Source organism: Temnothorax longispinosus, chromosome 3 (genome assembly GCF_030848805.1).
Source record: "Temnothorax longispinosus isolate EJ_2023e chromosome 3, Tlon_JGU_v1, whole genome shotgun sequence".
In the NCBI taxonomy this organism is placed as follows: Eukaryota; Metazoa; Arthropoda; class Insecta; order Hymenoptera; family Formicidae; genus Temnothorax; species Temnothorax longispinosus.
Window position 1 is genome coordinate 1,046,592 of NC_092360.1, and position 22,936 is coordinate 1,069,527.

General features: G+C 35.0%; 2 protein-coding genes across 9 annotated transcripts in view; one reads left to right on the forward strand and one right to left on the reverse strand.

Annotated features, from left to right (window-relative positions):
- Positions 1-22,936, reverse strand: part of Raskol (Ras GTPase-activating protein raskol) — a 313,196-nt gene that overhangs the window by 213,190 nt on the left and 77,070 nt on the right. The window lies entirely within an intron of this gene.
- Positions 454-12,612, forward strand: LOC139809798 (uncharacterized). 7 transcript variants are annotated; one of them, XM_071772997.1, is made up of 9 exons: positions 454-841; positions 1,859-2,029; positions 2,696-3,346; positions 4,858-5,085; positions 8,677-8,887; positions 8,951-9,436; positions 9,568-9,788; positions 10,001-10,181; positions 10,298-12,612. In XM_071772997.1, the coding sequence occupies exons 4-9, from the start codon at positions 5,065-5,067 to the stop codon at positions 10,393-10,395; spliced, it is 1,218 nt and encodes a 405-aa protein (XP_071629098.1). In that variant the 5' UTR covers positions 454-841; positions 1,859-2,029; positions 2,696-3,346; positions 4,858-5,064; the 3' UTR covers positions 10,396-12,612. The 7 variants fall into 7 exon arrangements, with proteins under 7 accessions (XP_071629098.1, XP_071629097.1, XP_071629099.1 ...); XM_071772996.1 differs by having other exon boundaries at positions 2,696-5,085; XM_071772998.1 differs by lacking the exon at positions 2,696-3,346.

Genomic DNA, 22,936 nt, shown 5'->3' on the forward strand with positions numbered 1-22,936 from the left:
TACAACTTCGATCGATTATAAATAGGTTTAAATTGAAATATGGAATATTAAAAAATTAAACGGGTCTTAATTCCTATCTATATACCATAAATAAACGGACATGAGGATTTTACTTGCTTTTGGTTACAAATAAACTCATTCATATTTTTCGACACGTATAAAATTATGAAAATTATGTACATACATGCAGGGTGGACAAAATATAGCGTGAGTTAATACAAAATAACGCTGTAAATTGTCCATCTTGTATATATGTATATGAAAAATTATACATATGCTATCTATATATTATTATATTTTTTTATTATATAATTATTATATTATAATAAGATTGTTATAATTACATAACATGTATAAATATTGTTTGGCGTATCGCCGTATATATAGTTGTAGCTGTACATAACTATAGATTAGTAGTCAGATTAGAGTCGTACTTGTTCTTTTCGTTACTCTCGCGCGAAACGTCGGTGGATCGTGATTGGTAAAAATCTATGCGACTCACTTATTGGTGCTGCCATCGCTCATCCACCGACGGCACCCATTACCCCCAGAAAACGGTGAGCATATACTCGCCCGCGGCACGTTTCACCGTTTCAGGACCACGCGCGGGCACTCATCGTCACGCTGTCGTGGAGATCTCATCTCTCATCGCTACGCAGTCGTGAAGCACGGATTAAAAACCTACGAAAAAAAAACCGGCCGCATGTTCGCCGATCTCTCGCATGTCTCGCCTGCTTGCTCGCTTGCCTACTTGCGCGTGCCTGTTCTCGCTATCTACGCTATCCACGGAGAGCCCACGGATGAGAATCGGTGGGCGCCAGAGGACGACCGGCGAACCACGGTGAGTCGCTTTTCGCTATCCGTTGCACATCTTGCTCTTTTGCTTTACAATTAGTCGTGAGGGGATTTTAATTACCCCCCTCTGGTCCTTCGAGCAATATCGCTAATTTTGCACATCTCGCCTCCGGGGGACTGACACCCCCCGCTCAAATATATATAAAATATAATATATTTTAGCTTTAAATTTTGACCGTCGAAACTAAAGAGTATGCCACTTGTGCTATATCATGCCACCAGATTCACGATTTTTAAACAGTTGCAAATTAAGCAGCTATCTCTGCTGAGCATAGCCAGATGATATATTCAGCTGTGGCCATATTGTCGTTCTGAGTCGCAGTGATGTTAAATTAAAAATGAGACGCTATTCCATCGAAACGGAGATGGTGAGGATACGCACACAAAGATCGAAGAGCCGCTCACTGCCGCTCAGCGCTGAGCGCTCACGGACGTGGCTCCTCTTTTGTGTGAGTACTCCCTCCATCTCTATTTCACGGGACCGCGTCATGGCCTCGATCGACCAATGCGATTACATCGCCCGCGACGCACGATATCCAATGAGCGTACTGCGATGAGTGCAAGGCTGTATGTTCATTGGATATCGTGTGTCGCGCGCGATTGACGTGATCTAGGCTGCGTTCGGAAACGTCACCCGATTGTACACGAGTATACTCCCTTCTCTTTCTATCTCAGCAAGTTAGAAGGAAAAGAGAGTATACCCATGTGTACCCGGTTGACGTTTCCGAACACAGCCCTAGGGCCGGTCTCACAGTCTCCGATTAACGTGATTCTCCGATTAAACTCACTCTGCATCTCTTTCTAACTATCCCCCTAGAAAGAGACAAAGAGTGAGTTTAATCAGAGAATCACGTTAATCGGAGACTGTGAGACCGGCCCCTAGAGTTCCTATAATAAGAATTAAGCCAATGTGGTGACGATTTTTGATTGGTCCCGCCATATGTTTCAGCCAAGTTAGTGGGAGTGAGACAAAGCTATAACGGTGTCCTAACTCTTATTGTAGGAACTCTAACCTCTAACATTATCGTGCTTGTCTGTCAAGGCCATCACAGTATACTGCAGCCGTGTTTCGTGTCTGGCATCACTGCTGAGAGTGCTGAGTCGTGCTGAGTGCTGAGTCGTGCTATTTAATAAAGTCAGCAATCAATTATCGAAAATGAGTGAAAGTCCACCGGTAAGTTTTTCATAGTGTTATTTCTCATTTATCTGTTTTTAACTTCAAGAATTCTCGTTTTCGAAATCTACATATATGTATATTTGGTCGATTCAGATTACCTTTTGTAAGTTTATTGTTTACTTATTTACTCAATAGCAACCTATATCGTTGTTTGATGTCATCATAATATCAATATTTGGTCATTATTGGTTATTATAATGTCAAAATGACATCAAATGATAGCTTTCTACTTGAGTTTTGTGTCCTTGAAGAATCTATAGATAATTATGATTACTTCATAAATAACTTATGAAATATAATTTTCATATAGTTCATAATTTGTTAATAAATATTTGTTCAGGTTTATTTAATTGGAAACGTTGTGTGCTCTCATATGCTTTACTTTATAACCTCATGCAGGTTAAATGTTATCGCAGGTTAAATGTTATTATATCGATCATCAATAATTCCGCTATTTTTATACTTCTTGCTCTTGCCATTATTTATTTATGATTTTCGTTCTATCAAGATTTTTATATTATTGTAAATGCAACATAAGCAGCATATATATATATATATATATATATATATATATATATATATATATATATATTAATGTTATTATATATTAATTGTTTTTATATAATAAATATTTTATTTTATATATCGTTCTTACATGTAAAGTATCGTAGAAATGCGAAGAAGCAAGTTATCAAGGAATTAGTTCGCCAAAGTAGGATTGAAGCAAAACTGGCTGATTTAAGAAGACGAATAACCGCGGTCTATGAAGCAGAAACTTCGTTCGATGATAATGAAGAAATTCATGCGCTGTCTATTCCAGAGATCAACAATGAAGATATTCCTTCAGAAACGAATAGCTCTGAATTATCAGCAATATTATCAGCAGGATCTGAGGCATCTAATGATAGTCTTTTTGAAAATAAAAGCACTATAAATGATAATGATGTTGATAGTGAATTACATTTCGAAGATGAGAACAGTGACAGTGATGAAATTGCTGAAATGGATGATGTTAATAAAGCGACGGTGATGGAATTGCTGAAATGGATGATGTTAATAACAGATGTAGTGATCATAAAGATAATGACTTAATGATTCAATTTGAAAATGATGACAGAAGTTTTTATGCTTTAGCAACATTGAGAGAGTGGGCTCTTGAAGGAGGTGTTATCCATAAAAATGTTAAATAATTTACTTCTTAGATTGAGGGTATTGTTTCCTATTTTACCCAAAAGTTACAAAACCTTACTCCAAACACCTCCAATTTTAGGTGTTCAACAGCTACCTGATGGATCACAACTGTGGTACAATAGGGTATAAAAGCAAACCTTGATAATGCTTCTTGCTAAATATTTATAAATGTTTACAATTCAGTTATTATTGATATCAATATGGATGGCCTTCCATTATCTAAAAGTTCTAAATTAAAGTTTTGGCCAATTTTAGGTTATTTGATAAATACAGAAAATGAGCCGTTTATTATTTGTTTGTATTTTAATGATCATGATCCTGCGCCGCTGATATGCATTCTTATCTGCACGAATTCGTCAATGAACTAGAGGATTTATTGGAAAATGATTATGTTCAGGATGGCTTCACATATCCATTCATAATAAGAAATTATATTCTTGATGCACCACCCAGTGAGAAAGCTAATATCGAAACGATGTCGAAACGACGTCGAAATTAGCTTAAACGTCGAAATTAGCTCGATAACGCTGGCAAAGATAAAAAAGTCAACGTTCGTTTAAATTTCGACATATTTTCGAGTAATCTTAAATAAACTGACATGAATGATAGCCGCTCCTATTACTGTTTTGTTCAATTTTACTGTTGTAACTCTGTGCACATCCGTTTATATGCAAAATCTCGATTCGAGGTTAAAATGATATCAAAATGATACTTTTAATCCGATGTTGAAATGACTCATCGATTCGACGTCGATTTGACGAGTCATTTCTTACTGAGTAAGAATTCCCATATACAGCACAGATGCTTGCAGAAACGTTGCAACATTGCAAAACGGCGAATATTCACATACAATCAACAATAATATTCGCCGTTTTAATTTTCTTAGCATGATTAGTTAAATTATTTTGTATATGTACTGAAAAAGACTACCCGGTAATACACTTTTTATATAAAAACATATCTAATCAGTGAGAAAGCTATAATATCGAAACGACGTCGAAATTAGCTCGATTATGTTAGCGTTTGTTTAAATAAACTGATATATAAATGATAGACAGCCACTCCTGTTACCGTTTTGTTCAATTTTACTGTTGTAACTCTGTGCACATCCATATGTAAAATCTCAATTCGAGATCGAAATGATATCAATATGATACTTTTAATTCGATGTTGAAAATACTCATCGATTCGACATCGATTTGACATCGATTCGACAAGTCATTTTTTACTTACTGGAATAATGATTTCGAGTTTTGTTTTTTAGTTTTGCTATTACGCTAAGATCATGCATTCCTTATAATTATAACGTTGCTGTCTCGCTGGAATTTAGAAATAAATTGTGCAAATATTGATAAATATTATAAAATATTGATAAAGGTCTAAATTTTTTTCTACTATAGTATTATTGCAAATATTATATAATACATAATTGCAACATTCCCAATGTCATCCAGATTTCGTCATATAAGGCCAATTTCACAGTCTCTGATTAACTTGATCCTCCGAGTAAACTCACTATTCGCCTCTTTCTAGGGGGACAGTTAGAAAGAGATGCAAAGTGAGTTTAATCGGAGGATCACATTAATCGGAAACTGTGAAATCGGCTCATAATCTTTATAATCTTTTCCTATCAGAGTATGGTATATCGATATACTGCGGTTGATGATCGATACATATCGACACGGTATATCGATTGCCGGGATCGCCCGACGCCCATTCCTAACCTATTCTCCATGCGTTTGGCGGCATGCAGTGGACGCAGCGGTTTGTGGCAGTTAGCAAGCATTGTGCATTAATTATATTTTAATTATCACTTGGCTTTAGCTTGGGTTCATATCGCAATGGACAACGAAGATAGACCAGTGAGTAATAAAAATATTATCTTATACCCTTCGTTACTTACTATCGTAATAAAATACATTTTTTTGTACTCGTATATAAGAATATGCATATCGTTAGACAGACAGCGTTTTAAATTAAGTCCCATAAAATTCCTGTCTAGCATTCATTATTATCCTAAAGGAATTAAATATGTGCTAATATATGTACAATGAGAGCTATCAAATAATGTCATATTCCCTGGGTTCCATAAAGCGCATGATAATCAAATTCGACATCTGTGATAATTATGTGTCAGAGAAAAGTGCTGCAAAGTGGCTAATTAACAGTTCATGGAGAAAGCAGAAAGATAGTTCTTTTGGAAAAAAGACTGAACATGTCTCTGAGTCTTTAAGGGAGAAAAAGAACTTAACATAATAAGGCTATTTTTCAAAGATTTTAGCTAGTCATATGAGATTATGTGTTATACACAAAAAAGTTGTAAAGATTCTACAATATTTCTTAGCTTTCCTGTAAATTGTCCTTTTTTTATGTTAGACAAAGCACAAATCATGTTTTGTTTTGAAAGTTTATTTTATTTAAGAGAAGCAGCAGATGTTTGAACAATTTTACTTGTTCTTTTTTGTCAAATTTTATTTGTACTTCAGCTATTAATGTGAAATAATGTCTCAATACACCAAGCATTAGTTACATGACATTTTTGTTATAATTTTCCATCCACTCAACATGTGTTATATTAACATGATTGAGTGCTAAATTATAACATACATGTAACTGATTTTCTATGTTGACTGGGGTACTTCATATGTCTCTTCACAGAAACTTAAGATGCAACAATCTTTCTTAGCTCTTTTCTAAATTTGTTTTATATTTTTTATGAGGAAAGATAATTATTATGTGCAAAATTTTAAAAGTTTGTTTTATTTTAGAGAGACAGCTAAATTATGAATAATTTTAGTTCTTCTTTTCTTGTTTATTTTTTTATTTTTACTTCAACTATTCATGCAAGATTACGTGAGTTAATAGCGAATAATATAACCACATAAGGAGTACTAATACTATTAAGATGGAATCTTCCTTACCTTTTCTCTTGTACTTTTCATATGTCAAAGAAAGATAATTATTATCTATAAAATTTTGAAAAAATGTTTTATTTACAAGAGAATATATCTATATACCTTGTAAAAGGTTTTATTTTGTATTTCCTTGTTTATTTCTATGTCTTATATATTTTTTTCATCAGTATAAAGTTATTTTTCGAAAATTTTGCTTTTGAAGGAAAATATAGAAAATACAAGAATGACTAATATTTTCTATAATTATAGTTACCTATCTTTTTAGTTTAATTAATTCTAAATAAACAATAAATATTTTTTGTAAATCGTGTTTAGCTATATATTGGTAAAGATAAGGCAATATAAATGCCTCACACCCTAGTAAAAAATAAAAAATCAATTTTAACCTCGAATCGATATTCCATGCTTGAATTGACATTGATGGTTGATTCTTGCCATTTAGTAAATTTCTCTACTAAAGCTTAATTAAAATTATTTTGGTTTATATCTCTTTATTTCTCTATATCTCTATTAAACCTTAGTAGAAAGATGTCTTTGACATCGATTTGATGTCTTTTCAATCATTATTTCTCACTGTGATCATGTTAGTGTAGTCAACGCTGCTCAATAATCAAGAAGCTATTTGCCGGAAATTTTGAAATATTAAAATTAAATATCATAATTTTAAAATCTCTCAAAGACAATAGCGAATAATATATAGAGAGTTATTTTGTTTTTGTCTATCTTATTATTGTGTGAATTTCGTTAGATTGTCGTACACTACTATATTGTACGATTCAATTTTTTTTTAGTATCGTTTGATATCGTTATTTCGTCGTCTACAGTTATAATTAATACGGAAGTTGGAAAGTAAAGGAGAGACGACTGAACCTACAAAATTGCTTTCCAGTAAGAAATTATTAGTCGATTTGACATCAAATTAACGTTGAATTGAAGTAAATTTAATTATTTCGATATTGATGCAAGAATAAAAAAATAAATGGATTTCTGGAAATGCTGCAAATTCTTCCAAGTTTCACAGTCCCCACATTAGCAATTGAGAGGTCCATCTACAGCACCTACGGCTGCACTGTAGTATATTGAATTCGCACTACTTTTGATATAAAAAATTATTCGAAATTTAGCTGTTTTTGATGTCGAAAATTACTTGAAATCGAGCTGATTTCGATGTCGAAAATTATTTTAAATTGAGCTGATTTCGATGTCGAAAATTTCTCTAAACCAAGCTCGTCTGAATCTCGAAACGATGTGGAATTTCGATGACCATATTTCGATATCATTTCGACATTTTATTTCTCACTGGGGCAGCTCGCTCTTTGGTGAAATGTTGTGTTAGTCATGGAGGTTACGGAGCTTGTGAAAAGTGCACCTGTGTTGGTGAATATGTTGCTGATCGTGTAGTCTACACAAATCTGAATGCTCCATTGCGAACTGATCACTCGTTCATCACTCAGGAAGATCCACTTCATTATATAGGCCGTTCTATTCTAGAAAGAGTACATTCAGGAATGGTTTCCCACTTTAGATTAGATCCATTTCATTTAGTCTGGCATGGAGTCTTTAAACGATTATTGATGACATGGATGCAATGGAATGGACCATGGAAACTTAACAAGTTCTCCAGGAAAAATATTTCTAACAATTTAATTTTTTTTAAAGGATTTCTGTCCAAGTGATTTTTGCAGACCACCGAGATCAATTAACGACTGGAAGATGTATAGAGGTATAGAAGAGAGGAGATTATGTCTTTATGATGGACTCCTAGTATTTCGTGATAAATTGCAGGAAAACATTTACAAAAACTATCTCTTACTTCAGGCTACTCTATATATCCTCTCTAGCCCTTTGCATGTCAATGTACTTAATGACTTTGCTAAGGAATTACTCAGAACTTTCATTCAGCATTGTATCAATTTATATGGGAGACGTTTTGTGGTGTATAATGTTCACTCACTCTGTCATTTGGCTCAAGAATGTGCAGAACACGGACCTCTGGAAAATTTCAGCTCTTTTATATTTGAAAATCGTTTAAAATCAATCAAAAGTAGCCTAAAATCTGGATATAAACCACTGCAACAAGCTGCACGACGAGATTTGGAGCGAACCAGAACAGTAAAAATTGAATTGAAAACTAAAGAAAAGACTGTTCACCTTTCTTACAGACATGAAGATGCAGAAGAACAATTACCAGAAACATATTTTCAGTGTCTTTCTATTGATAGTGTAATTTTCCGGACTGGTATAAAGTATAAAGGCAAGTTTCAGAAATAGATGACGAAAGACTTGTCGTGCCATGGCAGAACGTTTATGATAAGTGTTGGTTGATGCCTTTCAATGATAATTCTTTTTTACGTGTTCCTCTTCTTCACACAATGCCATTGTTTTAATAATATTTAACATTTTTTTAGCTAGGGTATGTTTAACATTTGGAACGTAAAAATTTTACAATTAAAAACATTGTCATTGCCCAAAAAGTACAATTTGTGATACGAAAAAACATGGTTATTAAATTTTATTGTTTACCTTTTTATTTTGCAGTTTGTGGTCGTGAAGTTCTTATCTATCGATAATGATGAAGATGAATATTACGAGGTAGCTCTCTCAAAGTGGCTTCAAGATTTAGATGAAAATATGATCGGGAGCATACTCTGGCCAGGAGATGATTCTACAGCAGGGACGTTAGTGCGAACTCAAGTAAATGCGCAATCAAATTGGTCCATTCATACAGTGGAAGTTAAAAGATATTATGGTAAGCAATTTTTCTTTGTATTCTTTTTACTTAAATCTTAGTAATAATATTTCTCTGCTACAGATACATATTTTCATGCACGAAAAGGATTGGCAGGAATAATAGAATATGCCTCAGCCTATGAGACTGATACTGAAAAAGAAATGGGAAGAGGAAAAAGAAAGAAAAAAATGAAACCAATCGCATCTTCAGATGAGTCTGATAATGACCAGCATTTAGAAAATCAATTTAAGAAAAAAAAGCCAAGCATTCCTTCACCACCAGCAATCCATGTTCCTGAAGCTTCTACCTCAGTTGATAAGACTTCTAGTCATAAGTACAAAAGATACGTTATTGAAGATTCCTCAAACATCAAAGAATCGAAAGTTGCAAGACATCTGGATGAACCTAGAGTTCCTTTAATAAGAGTTAGGACACCGTCCACCATTAACAAGGGAGAAGTTAGTGGGAGTAAGACAAAGCACAATCCGAGGTACGAGCGTAGCCCACTTTCTTCCAAAGAAAAGTTAGATCCACCTATTCGTAATTCGTCAAATTTTGTTAGTGCAGGTATGTTAGGTATTCTTTTTGCATGTACACACGAACCCGCGCGCGCGCGCGCATACACACACAGACACATGCACACACGCACACGCACAAGTTATAATAATCTATGTCATTTTATGTTCACATATTTTCAGATTTTCACGAACGTTTTATAAGATTAGAAGAAAAATTAGAAGACATCAGTAGTAAGCTTGACGTTATTATTATGAACCAAGAGAACTTAAATAGAAGTCTGCTTCCGGAAAAGTCTGTCATCAATAGACCCTCAAATCTACCCTTTCTGCCTCTGAGTGACATAAAAAGCCTTGAAGAATTTGAGAAATTTTTATCCAAAGATGTAAATCTTTCAGCAGCAGTAAGTAATATTTTATTATGCTTATACAACTTGATATATTTTTATTATTTTATGGCTGCATTCTGGATATTCACTGCCAGTACTAAATTTATAGTTTACGTCACGTACACTATAGATTTTCAGTACTGGCAGTGAATATTGGAACGCCATCTATATCTCTGTAATATGTTTCATAAATACTGATTTTTTTTTGTTTGGTCCCTTTCTTGTAGTGCTACTATTTGAAGAGTTTGCCTTTGGGAAATAATGAGAAAACTGCAACGTCAAAACTTATGACTCAACTGATGACCAATTCCTTAGCTGTACATTTTAATTTTGAGGGTCATAATCCTCAGAAAGCTATGAAAATTAAAAGGTCATTTAAACAGTTGAAACTTTGGGAATTATTTCAAGGTATTCTATCTTCTTTCAAGTATTCCGTCTCTCAAAGTTTTTAATTTATTATACATTATTAGGTAACTCAGAGATTCGCAGAATATTTATTTCTCTTTATTGTACTTTTAATCTAGGAGTGATGCTACTAAAATTTCCGAACAGCGATTTATCAGAAGCTTTAAATGCAATCAGAAATTGGCTACGAAATGCTGCTTGGCGTAAACAAGATTAAAATGTAAAATTGTTTAGGATTTCCCTTTTATATGTAATTTTTGAAGCCTTATTATATTATTGGTGTTTCTTTTTCGCTTTATTTTATTGCACTAGAGTAGCTATTATATAGGAAGTTTGTCAGATTCAATTTTAAGTTTAAATATATAATGTACGTATATATGTGTATATTAACGTCGATATTAACATCTAGATATCGTCAAAATTCAAAAATCTGGACGTCTACATAAACGTCAAATTAGATCTCATTTAGAATGTTTATCCGACTTGCCATTTCTCCCTGGGAACAAGATAGTCACATTGAGTTTATGATTATTAAATTTGTTTGCATTAAATCAACGCAAAGACTTCATATCATCAGTAATGCGTGTAGATCTATTGGCAATTTTATGCAATATCGTCGGTATGATCGTTAAATTATGCATTCGAAAAATTTTAGTGTCGCCGTATCTCGATTTTTTTTAATACTAAATATCACCGACGTGTTCCCTAAATATCACTGACGATTTCCCTTTCGTTGAATATGCACGAATGTCCCAGAGGAAGGCCTATCGAAATTGAGCGGATGAATATTCAATAATACAAACATAAAACTGTTCACGCAATCAGACAACAGTAAATACGTCATTTTGATCAGCTACTTTCTCGATCTCTGATTTTTTTATTACCATGTCACTGACACTTTGTGCAATCATGTGTAACTATAAATTTTTACTTCATATCTCGAGTTTTGACAATGAGAATTTTATCTCTACGATGCGTTTCCTATCTTCTAAATAACTTCACAGCAAGCAACAGCTATAATATCCTCCTTATTGTTTATATACACGAGCTTGTTTTGTAATTTTATATTTATAATATTCTTACAAGATCAATTAGTACCTTTATATTGATAAGACAAATATAAAAATAAATAGCTAATTAAAAGTTCTGAGAATAAGAAAAAAAATTTTTTAATTTGTAAAGGTATATCCAAGAAACAAACATATTATGGGTGTGATTCACTTGGCGCTGCAAACTGCAAACGCTCTTGGAAACATTTCATCCTTGTTGTTTATCAAATGTTAAACGAGGACAAAATAATGCTCTGAAGCGTTTGAAGCGTCTATAGTGGATCGCACTATATATTATTTATCAAAACAACAATAAGAAGAAAAATGAAAAGTATGAGTAATACAAATTTTCAGAGAAAGCGCATTTTTCTATATGGGGGTTCAGCAGAAAAATCGATAACGCACAGTAAATAAAAAAAGAAAAAAATCGAGAAGAGTCGGAAGTCAATGAGCGCCGTAGATCAAGCCAGCTTGAAGATAAGCTCTTTCGCCGACCGATTTAATTGGCATTACGGCCCTTCGCGTGGGTGGCAAACCACGTGCGTGCACGCATCTGCGAGACTGGATGCGCGATACCATCGACGCGCACAGGACACAACGAGAAAGGAAAAAGGAAGGAAATTCCACTAGTCGTCCTCGAGTACCGGGTATTGGCTCGGATCTTTGGACTCGCGGGAACCCGCACGAAAGCTGCGCGCGCGCCCGCGCCGCGCCGGCGAGAGTGCTCCGCTACCGTTCCGCAGATGCAGCTGATAGGTACTGCGCTTCTCGCAATTTATGCCGTTGATGCGTGCGTGCGTTCACACACCTCGTTAACTTGCGATTATTTAACGCGTTATCTGTTGTAATGAGAAATTAGACGCGAAAATTACATCCCAAATTGGATGAAAATATGTCGACAATGGCAGAGAGGAGTGAGAAATGAGTTTTGCAATTCATGAATAAGTGATGTTGACTCATGTTATTCATGAAAAATCGAAACGAACAATGAATGATGAGTAATCTTCGTAAATCATGTTTTTAATGCGCGTTGCTTTTATCGTGCATGTTCCAGGTGTACTTCTGCATTTTCATGATATAACGTAAATTTTGCAGAGAAGATCATACTTCTATAAAAGAAGATATATTACGCTTCTATCAATTCAATATGTATGCATGCATATGCGAAATCAGCGAAATTGCTTCTAATGTAAAATAAACTGTTTTATCTACGATAACAGCTGATTGTCGATAAGAAACATTTTCTACATCATCGGCAACAGCCTTCCCAGAGATCTGGAAGCTTGATCAGAGCTGATCTAGGTGTCGCATGTTACCGAGGCGATATTTACTCTGTAAATGTGTATAATAATATTAAATATTAAATAAATAAAAATTAATAATCATTTACAAAGAGAAAGGAAACAAGAAAGATATTCCTAGGTGTAAAATATATGTAAAGATAAAAATTAAAATGTAGAGATAAATATAAAAGTTTTTCAATAATACGTTATACTTATTCTAAGTTTCTCAAATATTCTTTTTAATATTCTTGAAATATCTTAGATTATCTCGAAAAAATGCACACATTTTCATAAATTCCGTACACATTTATGAACATTTTATTACATTTTTTCGTGTCTGTTTTCCTTAAAAACAATCATATAAGAAAACTAGAGAAAGAAAATTACATTTCACTTAAATTTAATCGAAAAATATTGGTAGAGTCTATGTCAAAATAAAGCTCGTCATTTCTCTATGATGAAATGATCGGATTTTACGATTATCACTCTCACGAAAATATTTTTCGACTCGATTAAACGTGCCTATCTCGTCCCACAATTCACCCATGATGCGACGTGATGGCAGGATATGGATATTCTTTTTTTTTCTCGTAATATTTTCCATGCTCGACCACCGGACTGGTCGGTCAATCCACATTTTCAATGGGTTTTCGATGGGATTTTACGGCGGCCAAAGCGAGCGTCGCATTCCAAAGCCGATCGATCAATAAATAAAAAAAATAGCAAGCCGCGTTAGCTAGAGAAGTCAGTGGATAAAAAATGGTAAAAGCAAGTGTAGCGGAAGAAGTGACCATTCAAGAGAAGCAATAAAACCCCGCCAAGCAATTATTATTTTCGTTTTCAGAACTATATCTACCTATATATGAACCTCATACATACATGTGTAGTAGTTTAAATCAAAATTTAAGTAATTCACGCATAATTATTTTTTAATTTTTTTATATTCAAAGCGATTATTCTGACCTAATTAACTTAATTGTTTCCTTTTTTTCAAAATATTTTAATACATTTATATATTATTGGCCAGACCATTTTATAATTAATATACTCGAGTACTTTTACATAACTTTTGAATAAACAAATTAAATTTCAATTAGACAAAAGCTATTTTATAGCAAGGCCGTTGTATTCTTTTCTAGTAATTTTTTACTTTATATAATATATATGTATATACACACATAAATTAGTTCATATATTTATACACATACAATTACACATATAACTATTTTAAAATATAAAATGTAATATTTTACGATCGCAAGCTCTTTTCGAATCATGTCTTCCATTTGCCATCCATTCCATTCAAAATCGCGCGCGTCAGTTCTCATTGGTTCTTTCGAAATATGCGAGAGCTGATTTCATTCCGTTCCTGAAGAGACAGGAGAGAGGATATTTAAATCTGCTCTCTCGAAATACGTTTATGCCAGCCGTCCGATTCTCGCGGAACAGAGTAGCGAGATTGAGTGTCGGCGGAGGCATCCTTGACTGACAGCAAATACGAAGGGTGAAAAGGATCGCGCGAAAGGTTAGGGAAGAAAGACGGAGCCGCATGTGCCGAGGCAGCTTGTTTAAGGACGCTCGTGTCTTATCGATCGTTGAACTCCGCAGATAGCCAAAACTTGCTTCTCGCTGTGATTGCAGTCCTGACATTTCCCGTTACCATATTCCCCTTATCTTCAAACTAATATCGCAACAATTTACATATCTTGTAACGCAACTTCCGAGACTGCTAGGCGGACAAAGATAATGCGATATATTTTGAGCACGCGATTGCATTCAAATACGCCCGCAATCTCTCAAGATAACTACTTCGTGGGAATTTGATGTACAAATACAAGGATATTGAATATACAATTAAGCAAAATAGGTTTCTTCCATATAACGATATACTCGTGTTTGTTTGTGTAATTTACATCACATAATTTATATAGGCTTTTTGTTATCAATTTTCAAAAATCAGTTTGCCAGACTCTAAAGTGTTTTTTGAATATCTCAAGTAGAAATTAATCTAACATAAGAAATGAATATTTAAAGCAGATAAAATGATGAATACATTAAATCTCAAATTGTTAGGAAAAATTTGTTTTCACACACCACATATTCGGTATCAGACTTATATACGCAATTATTTAACAAAGGTTTTGTGTCTGTCACAAACAATTTCTTTCGTTCGTAAAAGAAAGCTTTGAGAGCGAAAAGGGAACCGCTGGAGAGAGAGTTTCCTCGCAAATGTACATATAAGATATATCGTTGGTTGATCAAAGGATGTCCTATGTGCAACATATCGAACGCTTCTTCCTTGCTTAATCACAAAGGTTCCATCCGAGATCCAAGCGCATATACATGTCGACATACATAGATAAATCTTATGTGCCATCTGGAGTGTACATTAGATACGCGGTACGCCTTTTATCGTTTTCAGATTTGGTAAAGGATATCACTTAACACGTTTGCTCTCACCGTTTGTGACTATCTTTTGAGAATTTAATCTACTATTATATATAAAATTTTATCACAAAATATTATCACAAAAATCGAAATGTTCTACACATGTGATGCGTGTTAATGAAACTTAAGCAAAATAATTTTGTCCAAATAATTACTAATATGTGATCAAAGAAATATATCATGTTTAGAAATAATTATATTTCGGAAAAAATCAATAAGTCTGATAAATTCAAACAACTTAAATATATCGATTAGTTGATAACATCAACCGTGAAAATTTATCATCACAAACCAACGTTTCATGAATTTTTATTTAAAAAAGAGTAATAAATTGATACAAAATAAAATCATATTATTGCAAATTTCAAAACACTACATTTTATATTACAAAATATATAAAATATTCTTTTAAAATTTTAAACAAAAGTAAGTATCAAAATAAATGCTACATCAATTTCAGTAAACCTTCAAGCATGTGCTCGATATCGGGGTCAAAGTTGACACAATATCTATACTGTCTTTTATTTTATGTGTCAACTCTTTGTTGAACTCGGCCGTTCACCCAGTAATCACACAACAAAATGGACGTGTTCCTAAACACAGCTTGGAAAAAGCTTGGGAAAGAAAGCGAGGCGGTATACTTTATGGAATCGTGCACTTTATCGGTTCTCTTCCTCTGTGTTTAATACTTGCTCAGATGAGAATCGAAGTTAATGGAAGGGCTGCCGCTGTCGCGACAATACCTCAAAAGCGCAGCGAAAGGGGACTATCGTGCAAGGCGTATAACCCCCTTTTAATCACGGGAACGACGACAGGGCGATGAAAAATTCAGGTCGCTTCGAAGGGAATTCGTGCTCCGGTGGCTGCAAAGGTGATGGCGGCTCGACGGGCAGGGAGTGAGATGATGATTGTGACGGAGAGTGCAAACGTGATATTAAAACGTCAGCTCGCACGGGGCCTAAACTGTCGAGTGCGTTTCGCATACGATAATGCAACGGGATCGAATCACCCTTGTTGCTCTCCGATCCCGCGATCGCACTAGATATCTCTACCCTCGCGCTGTGTTCGACACTGTTTTCGGTATATATGTGCGTGCGGAATGTCGAGAATATTTCACTGCAAAATTTTGACGCGCGACAAGGGATCTGCACTGTCGAATATATGGAAATGCGTGACATGTGTTTCTCATTCGCGGAAAGTTTATTAAATTATTTCGTCGCACTCTCCTGCAGCTTTGCGTGGCAGTGATGAATATTGATGAAAATGATACTTTCAACGTATTATATATAATATTCAAGCGAAATGTATATGCAGAATCTCTTTATAGAAAGCGCAGAATTGTTCGTTAGTTCAATCCTTGGAATTTTATTATTTTTATATAAAATATTCTTCTGGTAGAAATTTACATTAAAGTTTCTTCATAAAATAATATAATTTAAAAAGTCTGAGTGAAAACGGCATATATCGCATTTCTGTATAAATGCTTTGTAAACTTTTTATAGTTTAGCTATTTTTAGATAATACGACAAAAATATTGTTTACAAATGTAACATGCTTATGTGTGACGTGTGTATTATTCTTTCCTACCTATAACTATAAATAAAATTCGCATAACTAGATCATGTCGATAACTAATAGTTATGTATACTAGCTATTTATTTTTACATGCTAAAATTGTTAAATGCTGTCGGCATCAATGATTAAATGGCATATCATAATAATAGAACACAAAAATTAGGAAAAATGTAAATACTACAAGAGAGAGAGGGAGGGGAGATTCATTCAAAATCTTATCCAAAACCGTAAAAGTAAAGAATTTTTAAAGACAATCTTCAATCTTTCAATAATATTTTGATATGCAACTGGAAATAATATTCTAACGTGTGCGCCCACGGAAAAAAATGATGTTATATCAACAGCATCGGTGTTGAGATAAAATTTATTGATGCAACACATTAATATTAATGAACAAAAAACATGAGATAATTGTTTTAATAATTTAAATATTTGGTTCAATAATATCCAATTGAATTCACTATTTATGCTTGTGGCTGCCCGTGACGTCGACGTTTAATTGAAGCAACTTCATTTTTTTCCGTGCGCAATATGCAAAAGGTGTGCAAAAGTGACGTTTGCTTAAACTTCTTCAGCCCGCGAGCTCATCTTCGCCTTCCGACGAAGGATTTTACGGAAATTTTGCGGATCCACCTATTATACCCTGGTATCAACTGTCATTAATTGATGTTTACTTAGTAACGGGGGAATTGTGTATACCTAACGAAGCCACGTTTGAGGAACGAAAATGAAGTTTGTGAAAGGCAGCTTGAATGGTATGTCGAAATTTAGAGTGAAATTATGACGAATAATTAATTCGACTCCATTCGGCTTATATTATCATTTCGAGAGCCCCGATGAATTAATCATCATCCTAAAATAACATCACAATGGACTTTGAAATAACATCGTGAATAATGTCGCTCTCACGAATATTAAGCTGAAATACAGCCGGACAATTTTGAATGTTAAACGTCGCATTGATTAAGCTAAACACAGGATTACATTTTCAGTCATAACCTAATTCCGAAGATTATAGCGATTCGAAAAGATCGATAGAAATTTTCATGAAAAGATTAATAGACATTTTTTGTCATTCTATAATCTATCTATACTCAAATTTGTGATAACTTTGGAAAGTCTTCCTTCAACGTTGTTTTCTTAAAATCATTTTATGTATAAATTTTCTAATCTAAAGTCTAAAAACCAACATAAATGTGGAATGCATTTAATAGTGATGGTAACGTAACTTAAAATGATTGAGCAACGTACGTTGGTAGACATCTGGAACCAGTCATCAGATTAAGAAAATTTTGCGATCCGTCTACATCAGTCTTCGTGGTCGATGTTTTTAGCTATGACGAATGGGCATCCTTATTTCAGACAAGACAGTAGCAACAAGATCGATGTTCCTACTCGATTTAACATCTTACGAGATAAAAACAATTTACAAAGAGTTTTGAAGCTTATACTGACAATGACATGAGACATGTGACATTTTCTGTGAAAATAAATATTTCACATTATAGAGAATTTAAACATAAACTGCTAATAGATAAAACAGCAAAAATATCATTATATCAGAAAGAGAAAAGTGTTTAAAAAATATATATATATATTCTTTAATAAACGATATTATTACTATTATTAATTATGTAAACGGGATTCCCTTTAGTAGACAAGATAACATAATATTGGTATTGATAACAATATTCTATTAGACAAATCAATAATTAATTTGAAATCAACAGTTAGATATGTCGAAAACCACTTTCGCTCAAAATTTGTATGCAAAGCAAAGGTGATTTAAGCGATCGACGACTCGAGGGATGCACCTTTGGCGCGAGAGTTGGTTTTCGCTTCGCCCCAGTTGGTCGCGATATTTTCCGCGCCAAGCGTCAGTGTATACGCGAGAGGAGCGTACCTGACGCGCATCCGTCGACGGCGCTGAAAAGGCCCAGATTCGGTGATCCGTCTTAATCGGATGCCGACGTTCCCGGATGTGACGGAACGATGAGCAAACGCCGTTGCCGCGCGCTGCGGCGCGCGGCCTGGTTGCCGTCGCGGCGCTCACATCGGTCGTCGTGGTAGCTACCCTTCGTCCTCCCGCCTCAGCATCCCGGCATCCCTTTTAGTCTTAGCCGCCGGCTATACATAAACTATACAACCCCCATGGTAGCGACAAGCAACGACCCCGACTCGTGTGTCTCGCCTGTATGCGCCGCGGGGGCCGCCTGTCCCGCGCGCCTGCTCGTTCGGGCATGAAAATTCCGCACCCCTCGTTGCACAGAATCATCCCGCAATCCATCGATCGAGCCGGCCCATCGTTCCGCTTTCGTTGGACCGCGAGAACGTCGAGGGAGAGAAAAAAAAAAGAGGAAAACGAGAGAAACACGAAGACACGCGCGAGGTCGACGATGTCCGGGTCGCGCGAAGAAACTATAAGCGACGCGCGCGGCTCTCTTTCTCGCGTAAACTTTAGGTAAAAAAAATGAAATCGCACGCTGCGACCCCGGGATGCGCGAATAATAAAAGGTTAATAACCTTCGTCGGAAGGGCAATTGATTTTGCGTAGCCAAGCGTGATCTTGTTTAACATTCGTTTTCAATTCTTTGCGGATAATAGGTACCTAACGATAGATGTTTAAGAGCCAATCTTGACTTTTGACATTTAAGTATAAATAGAGTGAGATATTTAAAGTTTGAACTTTCTTCTTTTTCTTATTTTCCTTATGTTTTATGCAAATTTTTTTACGCAAATATCTTGATCACTCTCTTGTGAAGATTTCAATATTTGAAAATGTAATATTTTTTAACTTAATAATTTCTCTATATATGAGGAATACATGTCTTAAGTTTGTTGATCGAGAACGCCGCGAGCGGAGTAAATTTCGGCAAGAAATAATTGCATTATTTAGGTGCTCTACCGCACATGCTCTCTAATAGAACGATCGTTAGTGGGCGCATTAGCGATCGGGGCGACCGTAAATTCGAAGGGCCGTGTCGCGAACAATGGCGGAACAATTTCGTAACAAACTACAGGCGAAGGTTTCGAGAATGTGTATGCCAAAACTCTCGTAATAGTGGGAGAGAGCCGACAGCGACAAAACGCATTCCAATTGATATATGATGCATTACGTACCCCAACTTGTTGGAATTATCTCCCTTTCTCTGTAATTTCGACATCCTATTTGCAAATTAAGACATAAATTATAGAAATACCTCGAGAAATACCGAAACTGCAAAAACTTCGAAACAAAACACACAATGAGGAAATTTACCACTTTTTCTTCCATTCTATAAATAATAATGAATGAAGAATGCGTCCATAAGAGCCTTAATTGTTCTAAAAAATTGAAATAATAATAAAAATTAATATGAGTAATAGATGAAACCAAAATAAAAAACAAAATAACAAATATAATAATAATCCATAGAATATAACAAATAATAAATTTACACGGCAGATGGATTATTTCTTTCTAAAAGAATTCGTTCGAACCTACAAAAAATTCGTTCATATACAAAATCTGTGATCTCGTATTGGCAAAATATAGGATTACCATCAAAACTTTTATCAGAACGAAACATTGCAAGCAGCGAATGATACATCATACGTCGTGTTGTAATGCGTTCGCCCTCTGTTTGTGAAAATACCCTATGACAGGCGAAAAAAATGAAGCAGAGGCTCAAGGGCTAAGGAACATTGGTTGGGGTAGCATTAATAATTCGTGCGCCATGTCGGTTCTTTGCTCGTTCGAATAGACGTTAATCCCGGGGAAATTTTCCCGACAAATTACGTTCGCCGAATCGAGCAGAAGTTCGATTCTACGAGGAATCTCGAAGAGAAATTACACGTTTTCAAGAGCGACCGCAGAAATTAAATCTTTTCCCACAGACTTTCAGCAGTCGATCTAATTTCGCGTGAAAAGGTAGAGAAAAGTGCATACACACAGGCGGGAAAAAGAAAGTCACGAAGAGTTCAGAGATCAATTCAGGAGCGAAGATAATTATGGTCGACTATATATATCGTTATGCGACATGCATAAAAACATAATGTCGATGTTCACAATTCCTAAGGAAATACCATGAAAGCGTAAAATATGGTTTTGTATCAAATTTCGAGAGTTCTCTACAAAATATGCGCTCGTATTATTATCGTTTCCTGTGCTTCATTATTATTATATTATCCAATCCTTATTATCATCCCATCCAGCTTTGTCTCAAATTTCCAAAATTCTTTGTAATGCTATATATGCTTCATTACTATATAGTCGCTCGCAATTTGCAAAACATGACGCAATTATGACGACCAATCGACGAATACATGTAAATACGGAAAATTACGAAAAATTAATTCACGCGGAAAAGAATTCATAATTCATAGGATGTGCTTTTTTTCGAAAATAAATTTTTCAAAAGTTTACCAGATGATATTTTTATTGCGAATAAGAGGATGAGTCGCAAGTACGGTCGATGTGCTATGATTCTCATCAATTATTTGGTGAACGATTATTGTTGCAAATATAAATGTATCTATAGAAATGTCCTGCTCGTCATAAAACAGGTTTATTTGTTTCAGATGTGACAATGCACGCACAGGTACCCGGATAAATTGGCTCACAGATCATTTCATATCAATAATCGTGCTATGAGAGATAGCAATCATTTTTGTTTTCAGATTAAGCCTTGCGATAAGAGATGCTAATATAACACACGCAGTTATCTACTAACATGAATTGCCTCGATAACGGTTAGAAATACAGTTTTTTCCTGTTCGTAACGGTTGACCTTTTTTCGCAATAAAACGCAACTTTCGTTTATATTGTGAAAAATTGCGAAGTCATATCCCGGTGTATGGTGAGATTTTTTAGATAACGCTATTTCATAGCACTATAAAATCTTTTCTTTCTCATGTATATGCATTTCTACATTTAACACACATATATGCAAATGTCGCAATAGAAATATATTATAGGCTAACATTTAAAAAAAAGAGAGAGAAAAAGAGAAATAAAGAGAGAGAAAATAAAATTTTAAAGATATATTGTATAGGACTTCAAGAGAACATCAAGATATTAAATGTTCCGTAAATAATTCGCGCGCATATTTGTTCAATCGATATTTTAATTATCGTACCTTCATATATTTTTGTAATACTTTGCAAGAAAATCTTATTCAATGACACTTAATTGTGGCGGTAAAAAGAATATAACAGTCAACGCGAAGTCTAGGAATTAGGACAAAGTTACATGACTGTTACGTAATTTATTAATCTGTTAAACGCGATTTATTGCGCTGCGATTTCAACTTACCTCACAAAATAATGAGAAAGTAATAAAACACGGTATAATTTTCTACGCTGTGGACGTAACAGTGGGCAGTTGCTCTGCGAGAACAATAACCTCTTTTATGTTCTTTATTACTGTCAAACTTTACGAGAGTAAAGGGAAAGTGATGAGAGAGAGAAGTAAAATAGCGGAAAGGGTAAAAATGTAAATTGTTGCCGGCGGAAAACCGAGAAACGTTATAAGCAAAGATAGGAAAAGGAGCAGGATGGAGCATCATGAATACTAAAAACGGAATCTTTTTCTTATGCTATGCTTGAAAGTGTCTTTTTCCGTATTTTCTTTCTCCTTCTTTTCGTGCAATAATATCAAACAACTCGATATTGCAAACATCAAGATAACTTTGTATAAAAAATAAAGTAATTAGTCTCTGAAAACTGTTTATGGTAAGAAGTTAAATTTTATCACGACAACATGATCGCTATTTTTGACAACTTAAAATGAACTCTGTACATATAGATTTACTTCGCGTTTTATGAAGAAAAAGAAAAAAGAATAGTCCAATCCGCGTGAAATCTCACTGAAACGCGGTATTATCGATTTCCGCGACATACGAGAGATAATGATTGCAAATGAAAATCCGGAAGAAGGCGAGACAGCGAAAATTGCGTGGAAGTTCGGAAAAAGTTTCGCGTTGATGGATTGATTGGGAAACCACTACATTGCTCCATTTTGCCCGAGGATTCAGCACTGATTTAGTCTCCGCACGCCTGCTCCGAAGAAAATAGGGAGGTTTGATCTCTTTTAACTCCTTACTTTAATGTTCGCCGACTTTGTCTTCCCTAACGCTCCAACGCCTCATCGCCCTTCTCTATCTGGATTTCGAAATCGACTGCGCGCTCTCGGCGCTCTTTTAAGACGGCGGAAGTACGGACGATAAAAAGTCAAGTTGCGAACGGGAACCTATAAGAACTGCGACCGAAACGGCTTTCTCCAAAGGGCTGGACGCCGATTCTGACTCCCGACTCCGCAATAGTCTGCTACGAGGTCGGAATAATTAAAAAGGAGAAGTGCCTCGACGCAAAAACTTTCGAATTACCTTGGTGACTTCCGTTAAATAATAGTTTTAAAAGATAC